Genomic DNA, 26,382 nt, shown 5'->3' with positions numbered 1-26,382 from the left:
TCTCGTGTTCTATAATAGCTACTCTCCGAGAGACATTTTCATCTAAGGTTCTCTAGGTTTTATATACCATTAATTTTCACTTTAAGTCTCAAGGTCAGCATTTACAATAAATTTTCTATTGCATTTGACAGCAACAGAGTTCGCCATAAGTAAGGCAAATTATATACAGAAATAGATTTGTGTTGGTAAACAGATTATTAATGGAATTATACATATTATCTCTTCTAAGTACTTATAAGAAAATAATAATTTTAATAAACTTATCTATACTAATATTATAAAGAGGAAAGATTTGTTTGTTTGTTTGTTTCGAATAGGCTCCGAAACTACTGGACCGATTTGAAAAATTATTTTTCCATTAGAAGCCGACATTGTCCCTGATGAACATAGGCTACTTTTTTTTTATTTTTTTTTATTTTATTTTTTTGGTTTCATGTGTGTTTTAATGTTTCCGAAGCGAAGCGAGGGCGGGTCGCTAGTATGATATAAATACAAACCCTCAGTGGTTTCTCAAAATCGTACATCCCGTTTTTATGAGCACAAGTGGACGATATTTGTGACTTGCCGTTCGAAGGGTAAAGGGGAGAGAATTCTATATATGTACCTATGCAATAAAAAACCACAAGAGTGAGATTTGACTCGACTAGAGTACACTTTACTGTACACTATGTATGAAGCAAAATTATCCGGGACTGTCGCTAAACTTCATACTTGGTATTCAGAAAAATGTAATCCAGTCTCTAAATACAGTAAAACTCCTTATTCGCGCTTCCTGCATTCGCGTATTCACTATTCGTCGATTATTCGGGATCCAATCCCTATATTCACGGAAATATGCAAGTAGTCAAGCAAAGTGATCAGATAACAAAGCGATCCGGGTTTGCCACTAAGCTTCATACATGATGTACAGTAAAGCTTAATCTAGTCGAGTCTAATTTCACTGTTCTGTTTTTTTATTGCTTACATTGATGGACGAACTCATGGCCCACCTAATGTATAGTGGTTATCGAAGCATATAAACATCAACAACACAAATGCTAACGCTAAAAAAAACCTTGAGACCTGAGTTCTAAGTTTGAATTTTGAACAACCGCTACCCTTCAAACCGAAACATATTACTGCTTCAAGACAGGAATAGGCAGGCTGGTTGCATTTACCCGTGCGGACTCATAAGATATCTTACCACAAGTAAAAGACGCCTTTCTTGGCGTTCTTCAAGCAGAAACGTCATAAGTAATCGAACGTCTTTTGCAGTGAAGCGTATCCCCTCACGCCGCTGCCGGATGAAGTGGGAGGCGTTATCACCGAGGGCCCTGCTCTTCTCTTAGCCGCGTGGACTCCTAAGGGTCACGGGCTGATCACCGTGAAAGACTACGATATATACTACCGCCCGGCGCCGAGATCTTCCACTGGGTATCGGGTTACGGACACCGGCGTACCCGGTACCATTCACAATGGTGTACCCGATTGGCTGTACGAAGGTAAGAGCTTTGAATCGTTAGTAAGAATATCAGCATATTTTCGCTTCGATATAAACCTTTGTGTGTGAATTTTTATTGGAAAATAGAACATGCGGTAAATTGAATTATGGTGATTTCTTGAATTGACGTTCTTTAGGTAATTGAAATGTGGAATCCATCTCGTCTGTTTACGACCAAAAACCAACTATCGGTGGATTTAACTGGTGATATTAAACTCATTTACGCTGTCGTAGTATTGATGAAAAAAGCGTCCAAATATTTTATAGTTCAGTGATTTACTCGCCACCCGTTCCCATCTTTGTGACTCTTATATGAATAGGATCCTCAGCGTCTACCATACGATGAGATACAGGTAAGCCGAGGGAAAGTTATTGTGTCCTGAAACAGTGGCATTGTAATCAATGAGAAGGCAGTTTTTAGAAAATTTTATTTAATAACAATAAGGTATGATGACGCTTCGCTAGAAAATGCGAAATAGAATTACCAGAGTAAAGAGAATGTTAGATACTCGCCGTACCTCTGGTCAAAGTCAATGGTTCTCAAAGTAGCACCCCGCTAGGAAAATATTGCTTTATTTGGGGTCTGTGCGTGTGATTATCTCATGTGTTTAGTGTTCCATCGTGATTTCTTCGCTCAGCTCGTTGACTTTGAAGCAAATCAAGTTGGAAACAATTGGTATGCAGTCTAATAAGCCTAATTGTTTTGGAGGTAAGTAAAATGTGGATGTAAGGAGGTAAATATAATATTTTCAAGATTAGTGAGTTAAGGCTTTTGGAGTTAACCATTTTATTTGTTCTGATATAATACTATCTTTATTATTAAGATACATTTATTTAAATTTAATTATAATTATTATACAATACCTTCTATCGGTAAATGACCACCCGAAAACCTGTGAAATAATACGTAAATTTATTGCGAAAAACCCTAAAATTAGGGATCTAACAAACATAATTTTTTTTTTCCGACTTCAACTTTTTTTCGGAGAATTTCTTCACTACCTCTATTTTTGACAATATCTCCAACAGATGTCATCTAAAATTGTTATTCTTTTTATTATTATTGCATAGCTATAATATTCGACTAACTGCGCCTAAATAATTTTGTGGCCATTTAAATCCAATGATCAAAAAAATAATACAGGAAAAAAAAGCATTATGGAATGTTAAAGAAAAAATCGATTGCCTTTGGTAGAGGTGTATTCGATAAAAGCCACCATCACCATCCTCCTCCATGCGTCGTATTCCTCAGTTCTGAGGGTCATGACCTTTACTGAGCACTTTTGTCAGGACTATGTTCTTCCATTCACTTCTGTCCTCCGCGCAGTGGATAGCGACATTGATGCTGGATTCCAAAGTCGTCTTGATCTGATCGGACCAGCGCATGGGACTACGCCCCCTAGGCCTCTTTCCTTCCACTTTGCCGGTGATGAGAAGTCTTTCGAGATTGTCACCCTTTTTTCTCGCAACGTGACCGAAAAACTCTAAAATCCTACGTAGGCAAATGGTGGAGAGTCTTAAGGAGACGCCTAGTTCTTCCAGGATTGATGGGTTTGTCCGATGCGCCGTCCAGGGAATCCGCAGCATTTTCCTCCAGCACCATCACCATAATCCCCCAGAATTGCTTCTACTTTCACCTCAGTGCTAACATATTAGCATTTAGAATGCTGAACATGTAAGATCCCTTGTGACTACGAAATAGATCGTGCAAGTCGTCATAATATTAATACAAGATAATATTAATATAAAACTTTTCTCAATACTGCTGTGAGTTTGTCTCATTCTTGTTTCGTTAACCCACGTCCTTTGTTCAAGTGAAAAAAATCGGTTGTCTGTAAAGTCGGTTTACTGACGATAGTTGAACGTGACAACGTCATAAGAAAATACTGATGGAATGGTTTTTTACTCATCGTGAAATAGTTCTGTTAACTTATTGTTATAGTTTTGTCAATTATAGCATAGCCTACAATCGCTGCACTAGTGGACCGATGCTATTTATTTTAATGATGAAAGCACGAATATTCGACAATATATCACTGAACATATATTTAATATCGAAAGAATCATTACTTTTATCGCCGCAATTATCGTTGCTATAAGCAATTGACACGATATTCACTTTTGACTGAACTTCATACTTGACGAAAACATGTAAATGTATTATTGTATAGCAGCTGTCCACGCGGATGCATCGCTCACTCAAGTAGGAGAGAGACAGATGTCAAACGCTGCCGAACGCGGAGGCCGATTGTGCCTCTTTGTCGCTCGTTGCGCGCTCTCGCTTGCACTTCAAGCCTTAAATGGAACGCCTCAAAGCGAGGTAACGCCGCATGAGTCATGTTTTTTCGTGCGTGCAGCCGGCTCCATCGAATTATAAGACGTTGTCACGTCAAAAATATATCGTTTACATAATCGATGCCCTTAAACATTGAACATTTTGAAATAAAATACGGCTCGATTTAAGAATAAATACACCGAGAATATTATTATGACTTTTACAATCAGATATCATCTTCAAATAAAAGAAACATGTGCAGTTCAACTAAACATTTGAAGTATTGAAAAAAATATGTTGTTCGTTCTTTATTTTTCTCGTTGTCGTCAATTTTTCTGATGAAACAATGAAAAGAAATTAACAATTGCCAACGTTTAAACCACTACGTTTATCCACAGTGCGTTTTCAAAGATCATTTCTGCCGCGTACTAAACAACTTTAGAATGAACTTCCTGTGGCGGGTAGCCATCATGCAACGCAAGATATTTGACAGATGCCTGAATTTCGCTTACGACATTTTCAAGATACTTGTAAGGTAACTTATAAATAACTAACAATAGAATCTGTTATGCAATTTAAAGGAACAAAGGAGACGGAAAATCGTGGGCCAAAAATGTAATAACTTGGAATGTAGTCTAAAAAATTTGGCATATTTTTTTATATAAGAATATAAAAAATCACCTCAATCCTCTTTCTGGGACCGGAGAAAAATGAGAAAGTTAGTTTTTATCGGTATAAAGGTGTGATCGATTTAATTAATCGATTACAGGATTATAAAAAGAAAAACATTGCACTAGGTAATTAATGCAAAGTAATTAAATGAGCGATTTATACTTGTTGTATACAAGTGCGGTATACGCCGGATTTAATTGCGATTATATACATAAATGAAGAAAAGTCTATTATTACTTAGCAAAGTAATATGATTATCGATTTCAATTATTTTTTGGCGCTTGTTGGTTTTTTCTGCTCTACTCGTTTTGTATCTTCGGACTTCGACGCATTTTGAGTGTGTATCTATCGGGCTGTTTTTATATTTTCAACGATCACTGCTTTATTATTACGGATTCCAACTCTGCCAGCCTTGTACGACAATTGCTTCTACACTGGACACCGAAGATCGCTCACACGTTTGACTTGAAATTGTTGCATTGGATACTGTTGAAATTATGGATCGCTGTGTGAATTGTGGGATAGCAATTCCATATTCCATACCTGATATATATCATTGATATTCATTCATAATATGACATTTAAAAGATTATCCAATGGATATAATAAACATTTACTTATTCATAAATAAGTTATTATTCAGCTCATTTAAAGAGATTGTAACATAACCTAACTTTTACTAAATCTTTAATATCTCGGCTCTCAGATTGAGAAAACTTTTATAATTTTCAGCAAGGTACTGATAAATCTGAATCTATTAATTCATATTAGTTTCATCACGTTACATTCGGGCCCAAAAATGTATGTAATCGTTTCAGTCTCCTTTAATTATTATTAAATTATTTAGAAATATAGAGTCACCCTATCACCGCCAGTCTTTCTGCTCCTTGATAGACGGAAATCAACTTTTAATTAATATTGTTTTTATTGCTTAGGTATGTGGACGAGCTCACAGCCGATCTGGTGCTAAGTGGTTACTGGAGCCCATAGACATCTACAACGTAAGTGCACCACCCACCTTGAGATATAAGTTCTAAGGTCTCAGTATAGTTACAACGGCTGCCCCACCCTTCAAACCGAAACGCATTACTGCTTCACGGCAGAAATAGGCAGGGCGGTGGTACCTAAGCATGTGGACTCACAAGAGGTCCTACCACCAGTAATAGTAATAGATTTTGATGCTATCAGAGATTTCATAATCATCGGTCACACATCATTATATTTCTGTGTAAAATAGATTTGATTTCTAAGCACAATTGCTTCAAAATTATCACTAGTGAACGACATTTGACCCGCGTCAATGATAATGAATATTTCGTGTTTTAGAGGTTCCAAATATTTTATATAAGACAAATGTGATATCAATACTCGTCACATACGTTGGTATGAACTGACTCGGTAAGTGCTTTATACTAATAACTCTGTACGAATGTAATGAATTATTTTAACAATTTGTGATAATATTTAAAACTTATTAACAGTGCGTGCACCTCTGATGATAAATAACGCTTAGAAAAACTTTGAATTAATTGTTTATTGGACTCTACACACTATGAGACAAGGTCAAGTCAAGGTCAAGGTTTACTGGTAGCAAACGTCTTGCGACTTTGCTTATGGATCTAGTCTTACAAAGACAAGTCTCGACCAAGTCATTGAAAAATATGTCATTTTAAATTGAATGAAGTTTAAAATAAGTTGTTATAATTTTCGACGTTTCATATATATATATATATACAGTGCAGTTTTCTTGATTACCGTGAACCTAATACATATAAGATCCGCACGGGTAGGTACCACCACCCTGCCTTTTTCTGCGGTGAAGCAGTAATGCGTTTCGGTTTGAAGGGTGAGGCAGCCGTAGTTAAGCCAACTAAGCACCAAAAAAAAGAAGGTCAAAATCTACGTTATATTGTAAAAGTTATAACCTCAGATTTCGTTCAACTACAAATAATTAATTTTATGTAAACAGTAACGAGATGCGAATGTTGCGATGGATGTGTGGAGTAACGAGAATGAATAGAATACGGAATGAATATGTTAGAGGAAGTCTGAAAGTGGCACCTGTGACAGAGAAGCTGAGGAGTGCGCGTTTGGGATGGTATGGACATGCAATGAGACGAAATGAAAATTAGGTTGGTAAGACAATGTTAGCTATGAACGTGGAAGGATATAGAGGAAGAGGTAGACCTAAGAAGAAATGGATAGATTGTGTGAAAGACGATATGGGTAAGAGGGGAGTGAGCGAAGAAATGGTATATGATAGAAGAGTATGGAAGGAGAAAACATGTTGCGCCGACCCCAGGTGACTGGGAAAAGGGCAGGATAATGATGATGATGATGAGTAACATGTGAATTTTTCGTTCTTGCATAACAGGGCATCAATATGAAGTTCTTGGTTGTTTTTTCGATGTGCGTGCTTGCTGTCAGCGGCGCTGCTTTAGAAGTGGAGCTCGACTTTCTTTCCGGTCCAGTCAGCGCCGAAGAGGAGAGACTCATAAACTCCATTCTCACCGCTGACTTCGACACCGCCTTTGCTCAGACTCTGCAACTCCAGAGACAGTCGAAAGAAAACATCATCGAAGACGCCGTCACGAAACTCGTCAGAGGCAGCAAAAGGAACGTCTTAGACTACGCCTACAAACTATGGTTCGGTGAGGCCAAAGAGATCGTCAAAAACCACTTCCCAGTTCAGTTCAGACAGATCTTATCTGAGAGCGTTGTCAAGATTATCTCTAAAAGGGACAATCTCGCAATCAAACTCGGACAAGACTTGGACGCGGAAAAAGACAGGACAGCTTATGGCGATGCTAACGACAAAACAAGCGAGAACGTCAGCTGGAAGTTTGTTCCTTTGTGGGATAACAACAGGGTCTACTTCAAGATCGTCAGCGTTTTCCGCCACCAAAGCCTGAAAGTGGGAACGGATGCAGATAGTCAAGGCGACCACGGTACTTATGGCGACGACGTAGCGGACACCCACAGACACCAGTGGTTCTTGAAGCCCGCCAATCTCGAAGGCGATGTTTTGTTCTACATTTTCAATCGCAAATTCAATCAGGCCCTGAAGCTCGGTAGGGCGGTCGACTGCGATGGAGACCGTATCGTGTACTCTCACTACGGCAATGTGGATGGCCAACCAGAACTCTACGGCTGGCACATCTCTGAATTCAACTAAGCTATAGTAAATAAATTTTCAATTCAGTACTATTGATATATTGTTTTATAATTTCCATTCAACGTTACCCAATGTCCTGGTCTTAATAACTTTTCGGATCATGTAAATTACCCTGGTAAAAAGTATTAAATCTATTTATCCTGGTAGTATTGGTTAAACTCTGTTTGTACGAACATCCTTGGGCCCGCGGTCTGCTCCCAACATCTGCAGACCATCAAGGGCCACATACGCCGTGTTCCCCCTAGGGGCGGACACATTGTCGTCGTGGCCTAAAGGATAAGGCGTCCGGTGCATTCGTGTTGAAGCGATGCACCGGTGTTCGAATCCTGCAGGCGGGTACCAATTTTTCTAATGAAATACGTACTCAATAAATGTTCACGATTAACTTCCACGGTGAAGGAATAACATCGTGTAATAAAAATCTAACCCGCAAAATTATAATTTGCGTAATTACTGGTGGTAGGACCACTTGTGAGTCCGCGCGGATAGGTACCACCGCCCTGCCTATTTCTGCCGTGAAGCAGTAATGCGTTTCGGTTTGAAGGGTGGGGCAGCCGTTGTAACTATACTGAGACCTTGGAACTTGTATCTCAAGGTGGGTGACGCGTCTACGTTGTGATGTCTATGGGATCCAGTAACCACTTAACACCAGGTGGGCTGTGGGCTCGTCCACCCATCTAAGCAATAAAAAAAAGGAGGTTTGAAAGCAAAAAAAAAGTACGAAATTCCAATTAAATACAGAGAGAGAGAGGGAGAGAAAGAGAGAGGGAGAGAGAATACACTTTATTGCACACCAAAACACAATTTACATTCAAAAACAGTTATTAGACAGATATTAGATTTCTATACTCCATGATCTTTGGTTTTCGGTGTCAGCATCTATGTATGTATGTATTGTTGTCTGGTATGTGTTACGAAGAAGAACCTTTCGTTGAATATGGAAGGGTTTTATTTTTCATTCAAGGTTTTTCTTTCTTACCACTCGATTTTTTTCTGCGTATTAATGGCCCGTCTTAACACGCTCAAGAGACGGTGGAATCTTACCCCTTAATGTTAATCATCACAGTACTCTTATCATCTAAATTCATGTAACCATAAGAAATAACAACTATATGTGTGTATATATATATATGTCAGATAACTTGGACAAAGTGATTGTGACGGGCAAAGTAGAAGGAAAGAGACCCCGCGGCCGATTACCTAGCCGTTGTTGTGATCAAGTAACCGCTCTAACTGGGTTGCCAGTCGCAACCGCCATTCGAGCAGCTGAGGACCGGACGAGATGGAAACAGCTCACGAGACAGGCAACGGTCAAGTTTCAGAGACACGACCTTCAGCAATGAAGAAAGCGACGAAGAAGAAGAAGAACCATAGTCGCCACGCTTGGTGTGCGGATTGGTGAACAAAAAAATCTAATCAATGTTTTTTTTTACAAACGCCAATTTAGTTTTTTTATTGTATTTCAATAATAACATTTGACCTCCTACTGATTAAAATTTAATGTTTTGAAATGATCGTCTAAATGGTATATAAGGAAATGTAAACACAATTTACATGGGTATTCATTTTAGAGTCAGACACGAACCACTGCGAAGCATAGAAGTGAGTGCTATTTATTTGATAGAAAATAGTTTCTTAGAAGATTGATTTACCATTTTTTCTCTCTCTCGCTACTATTACATCATCCAAAGTTCAGATAAAACGATCGTCAACATTTTTTATTAATTTAACCTTAACAAATTCCGGCAAAGCTATACTGAGATTTTTTTTTTTTTTTTCTTTTTTTTTCCCTACCTATGCTGATAGCCTTGAGAGGCTATTTCAGCTTCACCCTAACGTTAGTAGGTGAGCTCGCGGGGCTCAACCGGAGAGTTGCTAACACTGACCCTAGCAAGAGCAGTGCTTCGCAGAATCTACCACCGGATCGGAAACGCGACCCACTGAGAAGATCCGGCGAGAAACTCAGTGGGCTGTGTCTATGGGTTAGTTCGCTCGTCGAGCCCTTCGTCGCAAGCGACGGGTTCGACGAGGACGGTGACCGGTGCTTGTGGTGCCTAAAAGCACCGTTAATGGATCAGGAGGATCCGTAATGACGTGCTTTGGGCGACGTCGACGGTTTACCATTCGGTCTACTGGGTCGGGTATGTAATTTCCAGCGGCTACGATGAGAGGGTTCTCATGTCGTGCCGCCTTCTCAAAATGGCGCAGCGATGCCGACTGTAGATACTTACTAAAAGAGTCGAGCTCCAGGTCGTCGTGGAGATCCACATTCCTAAGGAACCAAGGCGCTCCGACGGCTATCCTGCAGAATCGTGATTGAATAACCTGGAGGGATTTCAAGTTGGTGCGGGCTGCGTGAGCGAACACTACGCTTGCATACGTCATGACGGGGCGTATACAAGTTTTGTAGAGAGTTACCTTATTGCGGAGGGACAGTTTGCTTCGACTACAAAGCATTGGATAGAGTCGTCCTAGAATAAACGCGGCGCGGTCGCGTACCGTTTTTATATGGGGACGGAATGTCATCCCTCTGTCGAGGGTGACGCCTAGATATTTGACCTTCGAGACCCACGGAATGGGCTGGCCAAAGAGAGTGATGGGACTAACGGCGGAGGTGTTTGCGCGCCTACTACGGAGTGGGATGCTCGAAGTGATGTTCGGAGGGCGACCCCTTTTGAAGAGCACCGCTGCGCTTTTCGTGGGGTTGATGTCTATTCGCCACTTCCGGAACAACTGTCCCATGGTGGCTACTGCGATCTGGAGTCGCCGATGAAGCAGCGATATCTTCCTACACGAGTAGTAGATAGCCGTGTCATCGGCGAAGAGCGCTAGATGGGTCTCCGGAGACCGGGGTATATCATTGATATACAAACTAAATAATAACGGGGAGAGCGCGGAGCCTTGCGGGACTCCGGCGGTCAGTTGACGGGGACGAGAACGAGTTCCCTCTACTCGATATCGAAACGAACGGTTCGACAAGAAGTCTCGTATGATGAGCACGAGTCTGTCTGGCACTCCCATGTTGTACAGTTTATAAATTAAACCGTTGTGCCAGACTTTGTCGAACGCCTTCGCGATGTCGAAGAAGAGGGCGCCAGTCGGGATTTGTTTACGCCTATTTAGTCCTATCAGAATGTGCTCCGTGAGGCGGTGCACTTGTTGTACGCACGAGTGTTTAGAGCGGAATCCGAACTGTTCGTCAATGAGAATTTTTTTCGCGGTAACAAAATCCCAGAGGCGTTTCCTAAGGAGCCGTTCGTAAATTTTTCCTATCGTCGAGAGGAGACTAATCGGACGGTAACTAGAAGTTTCGTTTGTCGGTTTGCCCGGCTTATGTATACCGATAACGTCCGCTTCTTTCCACACCGCGGGAAAGATGCAGTGCGTCATAGCGGCATTTAAAATTGTAGCCAACATTGCTATCAGTTGGACTGGCAAAAATTTTAGCGCGCGGTTGTGGATGCCGTCGGAGCCGGGTGCCTTCCTAGGTTGGAGGTTGTGGATCGCTTCTCTAACTTCGTCAGTGGTAATGGGGGGGAGATTTTTTAACGACTCACCCGCTTTTTATCTTAAGCTGTTGTTGTTGGCATTCCAGGAAAAGTTTTTGGTTCCGTCAAAGTACGATAGGTGGCGCGGTGTTACAGTGGGACCGGGTTCCGCAACCATTTATACAGTTTAACAGAGACGAGTCAATTTGTTTTCAGGAAATAAACATTATGAAGCTCTTGTTGGTGTTGGCAATCTGTGTGCTGGCAATCCCCAGAAATTCTGGCGCCGTGAGCTTAGTGACTTCGCGTGACAGGTATTTACAAGTTATTTACGACGCAGTCAACACTGAAGACTACGGAACCGCTGTAACTTCTAGCGTGCATCTTAAGAGAGAGACGAGGGGGGACGTCATCGTGAACGCAGTCAACAAACTCATAGAAGATGGCAAAAGAAATATCTTAGAGTTTGCCTACAAGCTGTGGAAGTTTGATGAGGGCCAACAGATTGTCAAGGAGCTGTTCCCTGCTCAATTCAAACTGATCTTTTCCGGGAATCTCGTTAAAATCATCACTATTCGTGATGACCTCGCGCTAAAACTCGCTGGTGCTGCCGACGAACTAAACGACAGGGCCGCATACGGTGACGGCAGCGATAAGACAAGCGAGAACATCAGCTGGAAGTTTGTACCTATCTGGGAAGACAATAGGGTTTACTTCAAGATCTTTAACATTCGGCGTCGGCAATACTTGAAGCTAGGGGTGGATGCTGATGGTGAAAACGACCACGCTGTTTTCGGAGATAACTTTGCTGATACCCGCAGACATCAGTGGTACCTGAAGCCAGTCCAGCTTAACGGCAAATTACTGTTCTACATCTATAACCGTCAATACAATCAGGGCTTGAAGCTAAGTAGAACTGCCGACAGTGCAGGAGACCGACGTGCCTACTCGAACGCCGGCGAAGTCGATGGCCAGCCAGAGCTTTTCGGCTGGTCCATCGTTTCCTTTTACTAACTGTTTTGAAAATACACTTTACACCACTGAAAGTGAAAATTAAAATTGTTCGTAAAATTCTTGTGAATTTTTAAAACTGATATCAATAAAGTCACATTCCTAAGCCGTTGTTTTATTTTTGTTTAATTTCAATGGAACAGAACGGTAATTGGTGCTGGGCCGAGTGTTGTGGTTTCGATTCTCACATTATACAGATATTCGTGTAGTAAACAAGTTTGTTTGTTCTTTGTCTGTTTTTTTTTTCTTACCTGTGCTGATAGTCTTGAGAGGCTATTTCAGCTTTACCCTAGCATGTAGGTGAGCTCTCGAGGCTCAAACCGGAGGTGTTGCTAACACCGGCCCTAGTAAGAGCAGTGCTTCGCAGAATCTACCGCCGGATCGGAAACGCGACCCACCGAGAAGATCGGCCGAGAAACTCAGTGGGCTCTGTCTATGGATTAATTTACTCGCCGAGCCCTTCGTTGCGAGCGACGGGTTCGGCGAAAACGGTGACCGGTGCTTGTGGTACCTAGAAGCACCGTTAATGGATCGGGAGGATCCGTAATGACGTATCTTTGTCTGGGTGTTTAATATTTAAATTTGTATTCATTTGAACGTATATACTTAAGTATCTATAAGACTTTTTGGTTCGCATAGAATACATAATCTCTTAGTTTAGGGCCAGATGATGATTTCTCTTCAATAATTTATTTTCTAAATTAATACAGACACAATAATGCGATGTGATTTTGACAATATGACATTTATCTACTAAGTCGATTGATCGAGCTTTAGACAACTGGAAAGCTTATTTCATACTTTGTATTGCTCTAGAAGGGTAGGGGAAGTCCTGGGTCACCTAGTTTGAAACTACTGGATCCATAAGACATTCTAAATTGTAAACATTGACATCGTAGACATTGTAAACCAAATGGTCGAAATATTGCGTTAAATAGTTAATTAGTTACATAAAACTTTTACATTGAAACTATTAATTTACAATAAATAATACATACATAAAAATATACATAGATATGGATTTTTTTTATTTGCCTTTCATGTATGTGAAATCAATTTAGTCATTTAATCTAAGACCGTAATGACTTTAATGCGTATTACATCGTGCCTGTTTACTATGCGAAAAAAAAGAGGCTTGAAGGTGGATAAGCCATTTTAAAATGCATTCACGTGGTGCTGCCTATGAGAAGTCGTCGTGGCCTAAAGGATAAAACGTCCGGTGCATTCGTATGTAGCGATGCACCGGTGTTCGAATCCCGCAGGCGGGTACCAATTTTTCTAATGAAATACGTACTCAACAAATGTTCACGAGTGACTTCCACGGTGAAGGAATAGCATCGTGTAATAAAAATCAAACTCGCAAAATTATAATTTGCGTAATCACTGGTGGTAGGACCTCTTGGAAGTCCGCACGGGTAGGTACCACCACTGCGCCTATTTCCGCCGTGAAGCAGTAATGCGTTTCGGTTAGAAGGGTGGGGTAGCCATTGTAACTATACTGAGACCTCAGAACTTATATCTCAAGGTGGGTGGCGCGTTTACGTTGTAGATGTCTATGGGCTCCAGTAACCACTTAATATCAGGTGGGCTGTGAGCTCGTCCATCCAACTAAGCAATAAAAAAAAAAAAGAGATTTAGTAACCACTTAATACCTAGTCACCCGTGAGATCAAATATACTCACCTACGCAATAAAAACCAGTATAATGATGCTCCCTGCAGATCCAACCACGGTTCTGTCTTGTTATTCCCTTCCCACAAAACCAATTTCTATTCTCACTCCTTTACTGTGCACGCGGTCAGACCGTGGAATTCGTTGCCGGCTGATATCCGAGTTTGCAAGTCTGTTCTGTTTTTAAATACAAGGTCAAAAATTTTTATCGCTCATTAACCGAATGATCATTGTTCTATACTCTTCGTATATACTGTGTTACTTATTTATTTATTTATTTAGACACACCAACAGCAATACACACAAAACATTCAAGCTTAAAATTAACATGTATAAAATTAAGTACTGGTATGTAAGCCAGTTACAGGCATGTACAGCAATCTCTTATAACACACTATGACATGTTACAGCAATATATATATTTGAAAACAACATGAAAACAAGAGCTAACTACACACACTACTAACTTTACAGATTACTAAATAAGAAATAATGCACATATTTATATAGTAAAAAAATATAAACAAAAATTATAAAACTATAAAAAAATTAAAAAAGTCGAGCGCGGCAATGCAAAAAATATAAATACATAGAACAGACTGCGCAATGTAATCAGAATGACATTCTCTCATCAATTATAAGCAAAGGAGCTTGGATACTAGTTTATTTTTGAGACCAGGACACGTGTCGTTAAAAATGTCAATGCCGTCAATTAATGCACATATTTGGTTAAATTCACTGCAAATCTTTGATAAAGGGGAATATCTAAGGAGGTTTGTTCTACTTGCGGGAATATGGAAAATTTCAGTAATAGGATGCCGTGGGCAGTGGTATGGAACGCTAAAGTTGATTTTCTGAAGTAAGTGGGTACAATCTATGCTTCCAGAAATTAGTTTTTTTAGGAACATGATATTAATTATTCTACGACGGTTGCCGAGCGATATCATATTAAAATGTTTAAGACGTAGATCATATGTGGTACGGTAAGATATGCTAGAAGAATGGAATGCCAAGTGCCTAGTGAATGCACGCTGTACGCTCTCAATACGCTGCGAGTAAGTAGCGTAATGGGGACCCCAAACTACTGATGCGAACTCAAGTTGACTGCGAACCAGCGAGTTATATAATATTATTTTAGTGTTTGAGGACATAAATCCCTTAGTATTTCTTTTTAGGAATCCCAGCATTCTGGCAGCTTTAATAACAATTGTATCAATATGTGCTTTGAATGTTAATTTGTTATCCATCATCACACCCAAATCTCGAATTTCATTGACTTGCTGCAGAATGTCACCATTCAGTACATAACAGGATGTCATAGGGATTAGTTTTTTAGAGAATTTTATGTAATAGGACTTTTTTGTATTTAATGTCATTCCATTTAAATTACACCATACATTTATTCTATCTAGATCACATTGTATAAGTTCTGAGTCTGTTGGTAAAGTAACTGTTCTGTGTATTTTTAAATCGTCAGCAAAAAGACAAAATTGACTGTCGCGTATTTCTGAAGTTATATCATTAATAAAAGCCGAAAACAATACAGGACCGAGATGGGAGCCTTGTGGTACGCCTGAAATGGCTATGTAGTCCTGTGATTTATGACCATTCACCACTACAAACTGGAGTCTTTTTGCAAGATACGAACGAAACCATTCCAACAACGACCCACCAATCCCAAAGCCTCGTAATTTATTTATTAAACGAGAATGACAGACCTTATCGAAGGCACTAGAAAAGTCCATATAAATTGTATCTACTTCCAGACCTCTATCAATTTCTCGGCAGAGGTAAGACGTAAATGAGACTAAATTAGTTTCAACAGAGTGGCCTTTTCTAAACCCGTGTTGATGTTCAGAAAAAAAGTTATTTATATGCTGTGTAATAAAAGGATACTTATAATATTTTGTATTCAAATAAGTAGTAGTAATTAACAATATTTGCTATGTGTATGTGCATTACTATAATTCTCATGTTGTATTTGTTATTTTAGCTGTTCTACGCACACTCATCACTTTTAATTATTATTCTCATAATCCTCTCGCAGGTCTGCTGGAAGAGATCTCTTAAAGAAATAAGCAGTGCCTTTGTACATAATTTTCCTATTACTCTGTACTGTGTCTTCTTTTTAGTGTGTACCTTTATGGGTGGGCCCTAAAATTCCTTGGGCCCGCGGTCTGCTCTCAACACCTGCAGATCGTTGAGTCTCACATACCCCGCGCGCCCCTAGGCGCGGGGACCTCGTAGTAGGTTAGGCCCCCGGCCCTGAAAAAAAAAAGCCTCACACGATGACGGATTAGAGACCGTCAGCGTAACAATAACAATTCGTCTCGGTTGGTTGACTATTCGAAGTTCACCTAGCGACTTACTTATCCGATGAAATGATCTGCTGAGTCAAAACTATCTGAGATAGCTTCCTACCATTACTTGATTGTTTTTTCCCGAGATCTATAACTGTATTTTTAAAGCATAGATAGATGGAAGAGCTCTCAGCCCACCTGGTGTTAAGTGTTTACTGGAGCCCTTAGATATCTACAACGTAAATGCCACCACTCACCTCGAGATATGAGTTCTAAGCTCTCAGTATAGTTAAAACAGCTGCCTCATCCTTCAAACCGAAACGCATTACTGCTTCTCGGCAGAAATAGGCAGGGTAGTGGTACCTACCCGTGCGGACTCACAAGAGTTCTTTTTATATTTTTTATTGCTTAGATGGGTGGACGAGCTCACAGCCCACCTGATGTTAAGTGGTTACTGGAGCCCATAGACATCCACAACGTAAATGCGGCACCCACCTTGAGATATAAGTTCTAAGGTCTCAAGTTTAGTTACAACGGCTGCCCCACCCTTCAAACCGAAACGCATTACTGCTTCACGGCAGGAATAGGCAGGGTGGTGGTACCCACCCGCGCGGACTCTCAAGAGGTCCTACCACCAGTAATAGTATATATATATAAAAATGAATTGCGTTAGTCTCGCTAAAACTCGAGAACGGCTGGACCGATTTGAATTTTGGTCTCGAATTATTTGTGGAAGTCCCGAGAAGGTTTGAAAGGTAGATAAATATGAAAATTCTTGGAATTAAATAAAAATAACAATTTTGTTTTCCTTTTGATGTGCCCTCCGTCGGGCGGATTCCTTTTGTTTGTTTTAAGTTTACTTTATACAAAAGTTTAAGTCTTTTATTTATCGATTGAGGCACTACGAAGTCTGCCGGGTCAGCTAGTAATTAATACAAAGTTTCGTCATTGAGCGACAACATTAAGACGCTCCCTAAAAAAACACATGTTACAATATATTATTTAAAGTATCCGTTTACGTTATCTGGCATAGTGATTAAGTTGTATGATAAATAAAAAATTTGAACGGTAATTTAATGATCATAGCGGAAAGTTACATTAATTAATTGAGAAAACTAAAAAAAAAAAAGTCTAAACAAAACATCCAGATAAGCCCAAATAGTGTCTATTCATTTAATATAGAATTTTAACTCGCGGAATCACTTTCGGGAATATGTTTTTTAAGTAGTAAGTAAAGTTTTCAGAACGTGGTAAAACTAGTTTTTAAAAAAAATGTATTGTTTTTAGATTATTCAAAATAACAACTTCGTCAAATTCTTGGCAATGCTTTAGTGAAATGCACATAATTATTATTTCCGATACGCGTGTCTGACACTAAAATTTTTAACAATTTGATTTGCTGTTTTTTTATTATTATTTTTATTGCTTCGATGGGTGGACGAGCTCGCAGCCCACCTGGTGTTAAGTGGTTACTGGAGCCCATAGACATCTACAATGTAAATGCGCCGCCCACCTTGAGATATAAGTTCTAAGATCTCAAGTATAGTTACAACGGCTGCCTTACCCTTCAAACCCAAACGCATTACTGCTTCACGGTAGAAATAGGCAGGGCGGTGGTACCTACCCGCGCGGACTCACAAGAGGTCCTACCACCGACTGGGAATAATCATCTTTTTCATGGTATTTTCTTTTTCAATATTCAGCAGCTTACTGAAATTAAATGGTCCAAAGCTATCTTCAGGGACGATTTCCAGATGGATGAATTAAGGATTTCGAATTCAAACAATACATCCACCGTGATATCCTTAAAATTTTAGTAACGCAATCTTGTGTTGTTTTTTTTTTTTTTTTTTTTTTTTTCCTACCTATGCTGATAGCCTTGAGAGGCTATTTCAGCTTCGCCCTAACGTTAGTAGGTGAGCTCGCGGGGCTCAACCGGAGAGTTGCTAACACTGACCCTAGCAAGAGCAGTGCTTCGCAGAATCTACCACCGGATCGGAAACGCGACCCACTGAGAAGATCCGGCGAGAAACTCAGTGGGCTGTGTCTATGGGTTAGTTCACTCGTCGAACCCTTCGTCGCAAGCGACGGGTTCGACGAGGACGGTGACCGGTGCTTGTGGTGCCTAAAAGCACCGTTAATGGATCAGGAGGATCCGTAATGACGTGCTTTGGGCGACGTCGACGGTTTACCATTCGGTCTACTGGGTCGGGTATGTAATTTCCAGCGGCTACGATGAGAGGGTTCTCATGTCGTGCCGCCTTCTCAAAATGGCGCAGCGATGCCGACTGTAGATACTTACTAAGGGAGTCGAGCTCCAGGTCGTCGTGGAGATCCACATTCCTAAGGAACCAAGGCGCTCCGACGGCTATCCTGCAGAATCGTGATTGAATAACCTGAAGGGATTTCAAGTTGGTGCGGGCTGCGTGAGCGAACACTACGCTTGCATACGTCATGACGGGGCGTATACAAGTTTTGTAGAGAGTTACCTTATTACGGAGGGACAGTTTGCTTCGACTACAAAGCATTGGATAGAGTCGTCCTAGAATAAACGCGGCGCGGTCGCGTACCGTTTTTATATGGGGACGGAATGTCATCCCTCTGTCGAGGGTGACGCCTAGATATTTGACCTTCGAGACCCACGGAATGGGCTGGCCAAAGAGAGTGATGGGACTAACGGCGGAGGTGTTTGCGCGCCTACTACGGAGTGGGATGCTCGAAGTGATGTTCGGAGGGCGACCCCTTTTGAAGAGCACCGCTGCGCTTTTCGTGGGGTTGATGTCTATTCGCCACTTCCGGAACCACTGTCCCAGGGTGGCTACTGCGATCTGGAGTCGCCGATGAAGCAGCGACATCTTCCTACACGAGTAGTAGATAGCCGTGTCATCGGCGAAGAGCGCTAGATGGGTCTCCGGAGACCGGGGTATATCATTGATATACAAACTAAATAATAACGGGGAGAGCGCGGAGCCTTGCGGGACTCCGGCGGTCAGTTGACGGGGACGAGAACGAGTTCCCTCTACTCGATATCGAAACGAACGGTTCGACAAGAAGTCTCGTATGATGAGCACGAGTCTGTCTGGCACTCCCATGTTGTACAGTTTATAAATTAAACCGTTGTGCCAGACTTTGTCGAACGCCTTCGCGATGTCGAAGAAGAGGGCGCCGGTCGGGATTTGTTTACGCCTATTTAGTCCTATCAGAATGTGCTCCGTGAGGCGGTGCACTTGTTGTACGCACGAGTGTTTTGAGCGGAATCCGAACTGTTCGTCAATGAGAATTTTGTTCGCGGTAACAAAATCCCAGAGGCGTTTCCTAAGGAGCCGTTCGTAAATTTTTCCTATCGTCGAGAGGAGACTAATCGGACGGTAACTAGAAGTTTCGTTTGTCGGTTTGCCCGGCTTATGTATACCGATAACGTCCGCTTCTTTCCACACCGCGGGAAAGATGCAGTGCGTCATAGCGGCATTTAAAATTGTAGCCAACATTGCTATCAGTTGGACTGGCAAAAATTTTAGCGCGCGGTTGTGGATGCCGTCGGAGCCGGGTGCCTTCCTAGGTTGTAGGTTGTGGATCGCGTCTCTAACTTCGTCAGTGGTAATGGGGGGTAACGCGTCCGAGGGCGGCAGGGAAGCTCTGCGCTCGACCTCCCTGTCGACTAACTCGGTGTGTTCGGGGTCCGCGTGTTGAGTGCTGGTGGTGCACTGCTCTTGCAGTGCATCGGCCAGCAGCTCAGCCTTGTCATCGTCATCGAATGCCGGTGGTTGGCCTGAAGGGCGTACGAGGGGAGGCATAGTAGCGGTAGTTTCGGATTTGAGAGTCCTAGCTAGTCGCCAGTATGCTTGGTGGGAGGGCGCGAGTTGTTCTAAATAACTATGCCAATTATCGTTACGCGCGTCGCTTAAGCGGGAGTGGACTTCGCGTTGTAGACGACGCATCCGAATCCGGTTTGAATGCGTGGGAAGACGATCGTAGGCCCGGATTGCCGCGTTCCTAACTCTTAAGAGATTCCTAAGATCGGGGGACAGTCTGATGCGGTGGAAGCTGTCCTCCACATCGACTTCTTTAGAAGATCTAATAATCGCGGAAGATATGTGATCGGTAATGATGTTTATGGATTCGACGGTGTCCTCGGGGGATAGATTCGAATCCGGGCCGTAAGGGAGGATTGGCGGAGCGGTGTCGGCTAGGCACGTGCCCAGCTTATTCCAATCCACCATGGTCCTCGTAACAGTGACTGGGTTGTGGGGGCGACCGAGCTGCATAACGACAGGTCGGTGGTCTGAGTCGAGCTCTGACATTGCTTCGATGGAACGCAAGCGCAGAGTTACGTTCCTAAGCAATGCCAGGTCTATAGTGCTCGGACGGAGCGCGATGTTATACGGATAACATGTTGGAGTTGGGGGACCGACTATTTCAAAGGTGAGGTCGTCTATAAACGCGTCGAGACGCCTACCGTTGACGTTTGTACGATGGCAGTTCCACCTAGTGTGGTGGCAATTTAGATCGCCTGCCAGGATGACAGAGTCTCCCATGCCGAACAGTGACTCGATGTCACTGCTCAGAAGGGGCTTGTCCGGGGGGAGATAAGCGGATGCGATGACGATCGGCTGGTGTCCCGTCAGCGAGATACGGCACACTGACGCCTCGATATGTAAGAGCGAGGGAGTATCGAGAGGGACAACGTGCAGGGCCCGTCTATAGTAAATGGCAGTCCCGCCTTTGGAGGCGGTGAGTCTGTCATTCCTAACCATGACGTAGTTCGCGACTTTCGGGTCGCGACGCGAGGGCTTCAGACAGGTTTCCTGCACTAGTAGAATATCTACAAGATTATCGCGGAGGAATTCGAAAATTTGATCGCGTTGCCGCGCGAGTCCGTTAGCATTGTAGAATGCTAACGTAAGGGAATACGGTTTTTCTCTACCTTTTTGCGCCATTGATTACCGGTAAAGATTTTTATAAAGTGCGGGACACGGACTCGTATACGTCCATGTGATCGAACGCGGCGGCGAGTCTCTGTTCGGGGGTTACCGACCTACGTATCGCGTCTGCGAACGATCGCAGACGGTCGAAGTTAACAGCGGTGACGAAGTCGCGCACGAGCGCGAAGTCGTTGACGGCAGAGGGTTGCGGGGGGCGGAACGCGGGCGCGGGGCGAGGTGCGAGCAGGGGCTGGGGCGCGGGGCGTGTCGCGAGCGGGGGCGGGGATGCGGTTTGCGTTCCCGCCTTCGTATACGGCAGCGGCTTTTTCCACGCTGAAACCGTGGGAACTGCAGCCGGCACGAAGGCAGGTTTCGGCACTGAGGGTGCCGAAGTCTTTGGGCCGACGGTTCGCGGAGCTGGGAGGGTTGAACGCTTGCGCGGAGCCCTAGGACATCCACGGTAGTTCGCGGGGTGCCCTTGCTTAAGGCATAGGACACAGCTTGGAGGTTCGGTCGCGGTTTCCCTAACTCGCGAACAATCTAATGTGGCGTGATCGCCGAGGCACTTTACGCAGCGGGGGCGCGCGTGGCAATTACGAGCCGAGTGGCCGTAAAGCTGGCATCTGTAGCACTGCCCGGGAGTGCCACGTTTATGGGGGGCTTCGATGGAGACCCCGGATAGGCCGCAAACTGTCGAGAGGCATGAGATTTTCTTTTTTGCCTCCGGGGTTGGCTCCAACGCGACGAGAATCATATTATAGGGCTGCTTGCCCCGCCCACTGTGCATCCGATGCACACTAACTATAGGGAGTGACTGAGCGGTCAGATCCTCCTTTATGTAGTCAATGTCTAACTCCTTGGGGACTCCGCGTATCACTACGCGGAGCTCGCGGTCCTCCTGAAGAGCATAGGTGTGAAAACCTATGTTCTCCTTTCGGAGGTATGAAGAGAGGGCCCTATGGTCGCCCGGCGTTGCGACCTTTATCTGAATCCCATGCGCGACGTTACGCGCATGGGTGTAATTAATTTTGTTGGCCTGAAGGGCCTGGGACACGCGATTCCACGCTGTCTTCTCTTGAAGTATCAGCGGGGGCGGGGCAGCTACTTTAGGAGCGGGCGCGGGCTTGGGACGCGGCGGTGGAGTTACGCGGCGAGCGGAGTCCGACTCCGGTGTTACGACTACCTGCGGGCGGGAGGCGGTCGCGGATTTAGTCTGCTTCGTCGTGGAGCTCCGGGACTCCACGGCGCGAGAACGCTTTTTACCGCGCGTTACGGTTTGGAACCCATCCGAGGTTCCAGGCTGAGGGCTTGACGCGGATTCGAAATCCATCTCCGATTCGGTATCGGAGCCTGGACTCGAAACGATCGAGGTCGCGACGGACGAAGCGCGCGATGACGTAAACGACGCGGGCGCGGGGGTGGGGGTAGCGTTAGGCGCTATGTGAGCCGCATCGTCGGAACGTGCGCTCGAACTTAACGCGGCGGCGGGGGGCGCGCGGCGTGCCTCCGAGGCACGGTTGAGAAACGCGGCGACGGACGCGGGGGGGGAGGGATTGCCACGAGAGGCCCTATACCTAAGATACTCGGCCCTAATTGTCGGGTACCTTTCCCGGAGGAACCCGACAAAATCACTGTCACTAACACTTTCACTATTGTCTTCCATGCTTCGGTCTTCTTGCCCGGGGGGGGCGGCCCCGGGACTTTTGTTGAACTCGCCGAAAGGCGAGGCCCCGGATAGGATTTGTAACCCCCCTGTGCTGCAGGACAGCAAGGAGCAGGGGGGGGGAATGCCTATGCCGTGAAAACGGCAATCGGCGGGGAAAAGGAAAGGAACCCGCTCGGGCTGTATAGTGCTACAGCAGGCAGAATCGCGAGCGGGGGTCTAGTCTTGAAAAAGACTGTTGTTTTTGGGAAGGGTTAGGAAATCGCTAGCCTGTGAGTGCCACAGGAAGCTGAACGTAGCGATTGGTTTTGCCTTGAAAAAGGCAGTTGGTAAGGGTGGGTTCGCGGTTACAAAACTTTAGCGCACAAAAATGGACCTCGATACGCAGATCGCAAGCGACCAACGGATCGGCACGTCCGCACTACTGAATTGTACGCACGATGTATTCACGGTCACTACACTGTCGAGCACAACTGTGAGTTCAGAGACGCAGCTCGCAAGCGGGCCACGGATCGGAAAGCACGTCCGCGCACGACCGAGTCGTGAGCGAGAATGATTGTGTTGTGTTTTCCAATACTCAATTTGTATCTTTACAGCGTTACAGTGTAAGTCATGTTTTTTATTGTCAGTAATTTTTATTTCCGATGTTTCAAATGTAACACTTTTCGTGGTCACGGACACAGCTGAAGTCGTTTCAGTATGTGAACGTAGTTTTATTTACATCTACATACAATTCTAATGCATTAATACGTTTTATTTATTAAATTTTCTCAAACTACATAATAACTTTAAAACGCATTAAAAAATCGCTGTCAAAGACATAGACATAGCCAACTTTCTCTGATATGAGTGCACACGGGAAATTCAACAAACAGACTATTCAACTGTCAGTAACGTGTCTGGAAATGCTACAAAAATTATATGTATAAGACTAGCAGCCCGCTCCGGCTCTGCTCGGGGCCTTAAGAAAAATTTCAACGATATTTGACGTTGTTTTATTTTTTTAATAAAAGAACACTTATTGCGGCATAACTATAATAGTTAGACATATGCTGTCGCGACACTTTTTGTAAATAATAATGTGTTCTACAAAATCGTAGTACATTATTTTATTCTCTCATCAATAATTTTCGCAGGGCACACGATGTAAATAATATTTTAGGTATTTTTTTTACATCTTGGGTTACATTATTGGAGTTTTAGTAAGGATCCTTAGTTTTTTTCAAAAACGATTATAGCCTATATCACTCAGGAATAGTGTAGCTTCCAAACAGTGAAAGAATTTTAAAATCGGTTCATTAGTTTCGGAGCCTATTCAATACACACAAACAAACAAATCTTTCCTCTTTATAATATTAGTATAGAAAACTTGTTTATATCTAAGCAATATTTTTCTTATTAGTTATCAGCAACGTTTGACCTACGTGGGTGATAAACTAAGTTTTTTATGTTCTGAAGAAACATTCGAATAGTATATAAGGCGATGTCTGTGAACAATATTCGTCAAACATACCTCGGTGTCAGCTGCCTAGGTAAGCAATATTTATACTATTAGACCGTTCAATAATTACAAATAAGAACTAGCATCGTTCCGATTCAATTGATTCTTTTTTACATCATCATCATCATCATCATCAGCATATAGCAGTCCACTGCTGGACATAGGCCTCTCCAATTGCTCGCCACTGAGCATGATAGGCAGGCATTTGTAGGCAGCGGCTTGGCTCTGCCCCTGGCATTGCTGAAGTCCATGGGCGACGGTAACCACTCACCATCAGGTGGGCCGTATGCCCGTCTGCCTACAAAGGCAATAAAAAAAAAAAAAAAAAAAAAATTCTGGGCTTCTCTCATCCAGCTCCTACCGGCCACCCTGCACAGATCGACTCTCCACCGAGCCTGAGGGCATCCTGAACTACGTTTGCCAATTCGCGGTCGCCACTCAAGAACTTTACTCCAACGATTATCGGTTGTCCGGCTCATATAGCCAGCCCATTGCCACTTCAGCTTACTAAACCACTGTGCTATGTCGATAACTTTGTTTCTCTATCTGATCACCTCGCTCTGGATTCGATCCTTCAGAGAAACCAAGCATAGCTCTCACCATAGCTCTTTAAACTTGTAGACCAACAGACATATTACATATTTCCGTATATTGCATTGCAGGGAATCAAGGTGAAGTTTTTGGTGTTTTTCTCGGCTTGCGTGCTGGCGGTCAACGCCGGTCTTATTGATTTGGATATTAACATTCTGTCCGCTCCGACCAGAGCGGAAACGAGGCTCGTCAATGCTATCACCACTGCCGATTACGACACGGCTGTTTCTCTAATTCTGCTGCTCGAGAAACAATCGAATGGAAACATCATCGAGGATACCGTCGACAATCTCATCAGAGACGGCAATAGGAATGTTTTAGAGTTCGCCTACAAACTGTGGATCAGGGAGGGTAAGGAAATCGTCAAACACTACTTCCCGGTTCAGTTTAGACAGGTGCTATCCGAGAGCAACGTCAAGATCATCAACAAGAGAGACAATCTGGCCATCAAACTCGGTGCTGCGGTAGACTCAGAAAACGACAGAATCGCATACGGTGATGCCAATGACAAGAGCAGCGAGAACGTCAGCTGGAAGCTGATTCCTCTCTGGGAGAACAACAGGGTTTACTTCAAGATCTACAGTGTTCGTAGGCACCAATACTTGAAACTAGGAACGGGTACGGATGATGAAAACGACCATAGCGTTTACGGAGACGATCGCGCTGACACGCACAGACACCAGTGGTACCTGAAGCCCGCTAAGCTCGACAACCAGGTCCTGTTCTACATCTACAACCGTCAGTACGATCAGGCCTTGAAACTTGGCAGGAGTGTCGACAGTGACGGAGACAGACGCGCGTACTCAAGCTCCAGCAGCGTCGAAGGTCAACCCGAGCTCTTCGGCTGGTCTATCTCAATCCTCAACTAAACTAACAAAAATTTTGAAATTACTCATCACAACTACCGAACAACAATTTTTTCAATTTAAATATTCTTTATAAATTATATAATGTAATATTTAAATAAACAATAGAACATGAAAACGTATTGTTTCTTCCATTCACAAACAAACTAGCTGAAAGAAACCAGGTTTTCAATTAAGTCAGTTTATTATTTGATTCTTGGAGGTATCTAGTAATGTATGTATCTGATGGAATATACTATGTAAGTAAAGTAATGTATGTAATAATGTGTGTATGTATTTAGTAATGTAGGTAATGAAAGAACATTACTAAACACACGGCCAGAAGCCATAGCCATAACCAGAACACAGAGGCATTCTGATGGAAAGACTGATTAAGAGGGTGTAAGTAACTCGTCGGACAGCTTGTTTGTCTTGGATATTGCAACTAATTTAATTTGAGAATAGTAAAGAAGCATAGGAATTTAGTTATCAACCAGAACCTAATAAGATAACGATAAGACGCCCTGTGTATTCGAATCAAGCGATACAACTGTGCCGGTGTTAGAATCTCGCAGGCAGGTACCAATTTTTCTAATGTAATAAATACTTAAAAAATGTTGACGAATGACTTCCACGGTGAAGGAATAAACATCGTGTAAGAAAAATTCTAATTCTAATTTGAATAATTACTGGTGGTAGACTGTATTGTGAGTCCGCATGGGTAGGTACCATCACTGCCTTTTTCTGCCGTGAAGCAGTTAAGCGTTTTGGTTTGAAGGGTGGGGCAGC

The 26,382-nt window shown here is 43.1% G+C and overlaps 3 protein-coding genes and 2 pseudogenes across 5 annotated transcripts in view; all 5 read left to right on the top strand.

The window, feature by feature from the left end:
- Window positions 1-26,382, top strand: part of Dpp10 (Dipeptidyl peptidase 10) — a 166,174-nt gene that overhangs the window by 92,083 nt on the left and 47,709 nt on the right. For both annotated transcript variants that reach the window (XM_089736021.1, XM_089736020.1), the window contains exon 5: window positions 1,255-1,481. In XM_089736021.1, the coding sequence (XP_089592147.1) occupies window positions 1,255-1,481 (227 nt within the window). The remainder of the gene's footprint in view (window positions 1-1,254; window positions 1,482-26,382) is intronic.
- LOC114242456 (microvitellogenin) lies at window positions 1,347-14,231 on the top strand. Its single transcript, XM_089736024.1, has 2 exons — window positions 1,347-1,481; window positions 11,307-14,231. Exons 1-2 carry the CDS (start codon window positions 1,455-1,457, stop codon window positions 12,102-12,104), a joined length of 825 nt encoding a protein of 274 aa, XP_089592150.1. The 5' UTR covers window positions 1,347-1,454; the 3' UTR covers window positions 12,105-14,231.
- LOC149500723 (microvitellogenin-like) overlaps window positions 1,349-26,382 on the top strand; it is a 29,490-nt gene continuing 4,456 nt past the window's right edge. Inside the window, exon 1 of the mRNA XM_089736022.1 lies at window positions 1,349-1,481. Coding sequence (XP_089592148.1) covers window positions 1,455-1,481 — 27 coding nt within the window. The 5' untranslated portion in view covers window positions 1,349-1,454. The remainder of the gene's footprint in view (window positions 1,482-26,382) is intronic.
- LOC114242455 (microvitellogenin pseudogene) lies at window positions 5,257-8,188 on the top strand (annotated as a pseudogene). The gene is made up of 2 exons (XR_016324836.1): window positions 5,257-5,825; window positions 6,802-8,188. The product of XR_016324836.1 is annotated as a microvitellogenin pseudogene (transcript).
- LOC149500724 (microvitellogenin pseudogene) lies at window positions 14,773-25,732 on the top strand (annotated as a pseudogene).

This window comes from Bombyx mandarina, chromosome 20 (genome assembly GCF_030267445.1).
Source record: "Bombyx mandarina strain Sakado chromosome 20, ASM3026744v2".
NCBI classification, from domain to species: Eukaryota; Metazoa; Arthropoda; class Insecta; order Lepidoptera; family Bombycidae; genus Bombyx; species Bombyx mandarina.
This window is presented reverse-complemented; position numbering and strand designations above follow the sequence as displayed.

What these genes read in the sequence shown, in the direction of transcription:
- LOC114242456 (XM_089736024.1), top strand. Translation starts at nt 1,455, where the DNA reads ATGGTGTACCCGATTGGCTGTACGAAG. An exon ending in ACCCGATTGGCTGTACGAAG is followed by an intron (nt 1,482 to 11,306) that starts GTAAGAGCTTTG and finishes ATTTGTTTTCAG; the next exon opens with GAAATAAACATTATGAAGCT.